At 43.1% G+C, this 6,106-nt stretch overlaps 1 protein-coding gene across 1 annotated transcript; it reads right to left on the reverse strand.

The window, feature by feature from the left end:
* Positions 1-1,275: 1,275 nt before the first annotated feature.
* Positions 1,276-5,762, reverse strand: LOC115175141 (zinc finger protein RFP). The gene is made up of 2 exons (XM_029734356.1): positions 5,674-5,762; positions 1,276-3,306 (listed from the first exon to the last, which is right to left on the reverse strand). Exon 2 carries the CDS (start codon positions 3,109-3,111, stop codon positions 1,681-1,683), a length of 1,431 nt encoding a protein of 476 aa, XP_029590216.1. The 5' UTR covers positions 3,112-3,306; positions 5,674-5,762; the 3' UTR covers positions 1,276-1,680.
* Positions 5,763-6,106: the final 344 nt, after the last annotated feature.

Consider the following 6,106-nt stretch of genomic DNA (forward strand, 5'->3'; position numbering starts at 1 on the left):
GACCAACCGCCATAACAAATAAAATGAAATGCAGCCTAACTTGATCATTGACAGCTGCCTTGAAGGACACAAATATAAGATCACTGAAATGTAGGCTAAACTGACAGCAGAGTGAAGCGCAGAGTGCATGCTGAAACACAGCTGCCCCGAGGTGGAACAGCTAGGTAGCCTACTACGGGTGGTAGTTGCATGATTTACATTTACATTTACGTCATTGAGAAGCGAAATAGCAGTTAGTATGGCCTGTGTGCAGTGGCGGTTCTAGACCATTTCAACTGGGGGGCCAAGCTGGGGCCAGTTGTACTGTTAGAGGGGCCAGTTATATTAGACGTTATTGTTGTCATATCGTTTTTCTTCACTGCATTAGCAGGCATTAGCAGGCAAAAGACCATGTTCATAATCATCATCGTTGCCACTGTCTAATAACGGATGTAAAAAAAGAACGATAGCAAAAATTAGTTATGTAAAAATTATTTTATACTCCATATTTAGGGTGGCTACAAGGGGGCCCAAAATAGTTGTCACAGGGGCATTGCCCCCCCCCCCCAGAACCGCTAGTGCCTGTGTGTGGTTAAAACGCAGATCGTTTTTTTTTTGGGCCTCAACGCAAAAACTCAAGTGGGAAGTTACATCATTTTTTTTTCAGGAAGTCAGGCTAGTGGCTATGATATGTCAACAACTATAAAAATTAGCCTACATCATCACACAAAACACTGATTGTGTCCTGCTTGTGCCACCGCAATATCCTTAACAACAGACAGAGGTTGTATAGCCTTCAATAAATATTCCGTAGGGGTGGGAGACTGCATTTACAGTCCCGGCTTAATTTTAACAGTGTGACATATTCACTATATAATGGTTATGTTCCAAATGGTACCCTGTTCCCTATATAGTGAACTATTTTTGACTAGAGTCCTAGTGTAGTATATGCAATAGGGTGCCATTCCCCCCCAGAAATGTCCGGGAACTTGCAGGTGCCTGGGTGGAAGAGTGGGGTAACATCTCACAGCAAGAACTGGCAAATCTGGTACAGTCCATGAGGAGGAGATGCACTGCAGTACTTAATGCAGCTGGTGGCCACACCAGATACTGACTGTTACTTTTGATTTTGACCCCCCCTTTGTTCAGGGACACATTATTCCATTTCTGTTAGTCACATGTCTGTGGAACTTGTTCAGTTTCTCAGTCACAGTTGTTGAATCTTATGTTCATACAAATATTTACACGTGTTAAGTTTGCTGAAAATAAACGCAGTTGACAGTGAGAGGACGTCTCTTTTTTTTCCTGAGTTTAGTTTGGCAAAGTCCTCTTCAAACTTTCTCACTCCTCACCCCCCCATCATAACATCGACAGACTGTGTGGTCATGATGAAGTGTTTGTGTGTGTTCAGTCAGTCCGTCCGTCCGTTTCTCACTCTCACACTGAGCGACTAAAGCACATCTAATAATAGCAGGTCATCTCAGCGGGTTAGATGAAGGAACTGTGGCATCACAACGGGAAAGTGTCCAGAGTACAGTCCTGATTTTAATTAAGATGCCAAATACTAATTAGAAAGGTTTTTTTTAAATCACAGATAGTATTACAGTTAAAGCTTTCAGGTCTCAAAGTTCAAAATCCTCTAAAATACGTTTTGGTTATTCTTTTTTGTGATTGTTGGTTATGTTTAGTGATGCTTCATCCCTAAGGGGAAAACTCAGAGTGACTTACAGGGCAGATGATCAATGGGGCTTCGTTTTTACCATGTGTATAATAAAAGGGATAGATTTTCTCAGTGAAGGTGCAACCAGTAAAAGAGTAGATATGTGACAAGGCTTCCACATCATAAAAGGAGACCTCTCCCTTCTCATAATCCACAAACACCCCTACCTTCTGGGGCTTCTCTCTCAGGGATAGAACGACAACTTTCTTATTGTGGGCCTCGTACGTCTCCCCATCCCAAAACCCCACAGTCCACAATCCATTCCCCGGGGAGAATGTAAAAGACCCCTTCCTGTTGATGGATTCTTTTGCCACTCCTAAAGTCCATTCAGTCTTTTCCTTTACCTGCACTTCATAGTAGAATCTCCCTAAGGAGAAACCCTCCTTTCCCAGGACACAGATGCCAGCATTAAACCTCTCTGGGTTGTCAGGGAGTTTCTGTGCTCTGTCTCCATACCTCACTTGTTTCCCATCACCAGACACAATAAGCCAGAGATGTGCTGTATCAGGATCAAAAGTCACATCTACTGCACACTGCCTGATTCTCTTCAGCTTGATTTCAGGCAACTTCTCCATCTCTTTATTGAGTGTCTTCCCTAGCTCAGACACAGCTCTCATCACAGTACTCACACTCAGATTCTTGTTTACACTGATCTCAGACCAGTTCTTGGTAGGCGGAAGGCTGCAGAGGGATGGAGAACTCTGGAGGAGGTGGAGGTGGTCCTCAGTGTGTGACAGCTGATCTAGTTCAGTGCTTTTTCTCTGTAGCTCAGTGATTTCCTGCTCCAACTCTTTGATAAACTCTTCACCCTGCCTCTCTACCGATTTCTGCTTCTTCTCAATCACCTCGATGAGCTCAGCCTGGCTTTTCTCAATGCACCGCACCAGAGCAGTGAAGACCTCCACACTATGTGCTATGTCTTTCTCTGTATCTCTCTTGCTGAGGTCCCCTGAGTGTTTGATCTCCCGAATCTTCTGCTTTCGTTCCTGGATCATCTGCTGCACTTTACCCTTAGTCTTCTCCAGCTGAGCCTTCCTCTCACCACACTCTTCCTCTATAGGGACAGTCTTGTGAGTCTTGTGGTCTGTCTCAGTGCAGATCTGACACACACACATCAGGTCTCTCCTGCAGAACATCTCCAGGGGTCTGCTGTGTCTCTGACACACCTTGTCTTCCAGGTTGTCCGCGGGGTCGATCAGCTTGTGTCTCGTCAAGGCTGCCACTCTCTGATGAGGCTCCAGGTGAGTCTCGCAGTAAGAGACCAGACACACCAGGCAAGACTTCAGGGCCTTGCGCTCACCCTCAGTGCAGACATCACAGGACACTTCTCCTGGTTTAGTGAGGTGTAGTTCAACTTCTGGGGTGATGGTTGTGACTTTAACTGGAGACAACTTCTTGAGCTGAGCAGCCATTTTGGAAGTGATTTACGCTGAGATCAGGTCTCCTGTCAAAGGTATTTTTACACAGTGGACACTCACAGAGGTCAGCGGTATCCCAGTATCCACTGATACAGGCCTTGCAGAAGTCGTGTCCACATGAGAAGGTGACTGGGTCAGTGAACTCATCCAGACGGATGGAACTGGAGCTTCTCTTAAGACAGGATAACGCTGGAGGATGCCGTTATTAGGAACAAACCAAAAAAGTGATGTCAAACTATTGTAATACACAGTTGATCATATTACAGTGCATTCGGGAAAGTATTCAGACCCCTTGACTTTTTTTTCACATTTTGTTACGTTACAGCCTTATTCTAAAATGGATTCAATCTTTTAAATTTTTTTATTATCAATCTACACACAATACCCCATAATGGCAAAGCAAAAACATGTTTTTAGAAACGTTTGCAAATTTATTACAAATAAAAAAACAGATACCTTATTTACATAAGTATTCAGACCCTTTGCTATGAGAATCAAAATTGAGCTCAGGTGCATCCTGTTTCCATTGATCATCCTTGAGATGTTTCTACAACTTGATTGGTCCACCTGTGGTAAATTAAATTGATTGGACATGACTTAGCGAAACTGCTAAAAATGGCGCCGGAGAGGATGACTGACGTTTTACATGCTCCTAACCAACAGTGCTATTTTGTTAGTAGTTTTGCGTTGTTTATAACTTGTTTTTTAAACTTATTTTGTACATAATGGTGTTGCTACCATCTCTTATGACCAGTCACCCAAGTCAGAGACTGTCTAGGACTAAAAGCTTCTACCCCCAAGCCATAAGACTGCTGAACAGTTTACCAGTCCGGTGGCCATTTGATTAACGTTCAAATGGGCCCCCCCATTTGGTTTTTACACTGCTGCTACTCGCTGTTTATTATCTATGCATCGTCACTTTACCCCTACCTACATGTACAAACGACCTCTAACCTCTACCCCCGCACACTGACTCAGTACCCCCTGTATATAGCCTCGTTATTGTTATGTTATGGTGTTACTTTTTATTATTTTTTTACTTTAGTTTATTTGGTAAATATTTTCTTAACTCTTCTTGAACTGCACTGTTGGTTAAGGGCTTGTAAGTAAAGATTTCACAGTAAGGTCTACACTTGTTTTGTTCGGCGCATGTGACATGATTGATTTGATTTGGAAAGCTACACACCTGTCTATATAAGGTCCCACAGTTGACAGTGCATGTCAGAACAAAACCAAGCCATAAGGTGGATGGAATTGTCCGTAGAGCTCCGAGACAGGATTGTGTCGAGCCACAGATCTGGGGAAGGGTACCAAAACCTTTCTGCAGCGTTGAAGGTCCCCAAGAACACAGTGGCCTCCTCCATTCTTAAATGGAAGAAGTTTGGAACCACCAAGACTCTTCCTATAACTGTCTGCCTGGCCAAACTGAGCAATCGGGGCAGAAGAGCCTTGATCAGAGGGGTGACCAAGAACCCGATTGTCACTCTGAAAGAGATCCAGAGTTCCTCTGTGGAGATGGCAGAACCTTCCATGATAGAGTGGCCCGACGGAAGCCACTCCTCAGTAAAAGGCACATGACAGCCCACTTGGAGTTTGCCAAAAGACACCTAAAGGACTCTCAGACCATAAGAAACAAGATTCTCTGGTCTGATGAAACTATGATTTAACTCTTTGGCCTGAATGCCAAGCGTCTGGAGGAAACCAGGCACCGCTCATAACCTTGCCAATACCATCCCTACGGTGGTGGTGGCAACATCATGCTGTGGGGATGTTTTTCAGCAGCAGGGACTGGGAGACAAGTCAGGATTGAGGGAAAGATGAACGGCGCAAAGTACAGAGAGATCCTTGATGAAAACCTTCTCCAGAGTGCTCAGGACCTCAGACTGGGGCAACCCTAAGCACACAACCAAGAGAACACAGGAGTGGCTTCGGAACAAGTCTAGACTTGAACGCAATCTAAGATCTCTGGCGAGACCTGAAAATAGCTGTGCAGCGATGTTCCCATTCCAACCTGACAGAGCTTTAGAGGATCTGCATAGAATGGGAGAAACTCCCCAAATACAGGTGTGCCAAGCTTGTAGCGTCATACACAAGAAGACTCGATGCTGTTACCACTGCCAAAGGTGCTCCAACAAAGTACTGAGTAAAGGGTCTGAAAACTTATGTAAATGTGATATTTTTTTACATTTTTTATACATTTGCAAAACATTTTAAAAAAACTGTTTTTGCTTTGTCATTACGGGGTATTGTGTGTAGATTGATAAGGAAAAATAACTATTTAATTCATTTTAGAATAAGGCTGTAACGTAACAAAATGTGGAAAAAGTGAAGGGGTCTGAATAATTTCCGAATGCACTGTATATTGTAAGCATTTGTGGCGATGTTCTCACATATAAATCCTTGCACATTAAGATATTTCCTGAAGTTGAATACTAATGTATTAGGCGGTTAACAGGCACAGGTTCAGTGTGAAATAAGTTAATACATATATATAAATCACACAAACAAGTATTAGCTTAGCATAAGTGTTTGCTCCTTCTCCTTCTCCCTACTTACCTAAGTATTTTGTCTTCCAAGCAGAGAAAAAGGGACAGTGATTCTACAACTGACTTATTCTTTTGTTCAGGTTTTCCAGTTGAGTTTCACTTCAGCAAAGTGATGTCACTAAGCCCTTCCCTGCATTCTACCATTTCCTACCACTTTGACTTCTGCTCTTAAAGGGATAGACCCTCTGAAATTGATGGCACTTTTAAAGCATGACTCTTTGACTCAAATATAATGGTGGTACAAGTCAAACACATCAGTCCTGTCTTAACTTAAATGGTATCATCAGAATTGACATTGGATAAAAGTACAGACCCAGAGTGTCAAAATGGCATATCATGTACCACAATTGGAGGAACAAGGGAAAAGTAATGCTGCTTTGAAATTTGATAAACTTGTAACCCCACTTTTGAGAAATGCCCCTTGAAAGGTTTTGGTTGAGTTT

This window comes from Salmo trutta, chromosome 35 (genome assembly GCF_901001165.1).
Source record: "Salmo trutta chromosome 35, fSalTru1.1, whole genome shotgun sequence".
Classification (NCBI taxonomy): domain Eukaryota; kingdom Metazoa; phylum Chordata; class Actinopteri; order Salmoniformes; family Salmonidae; genus Salmo; species Salmo trutta.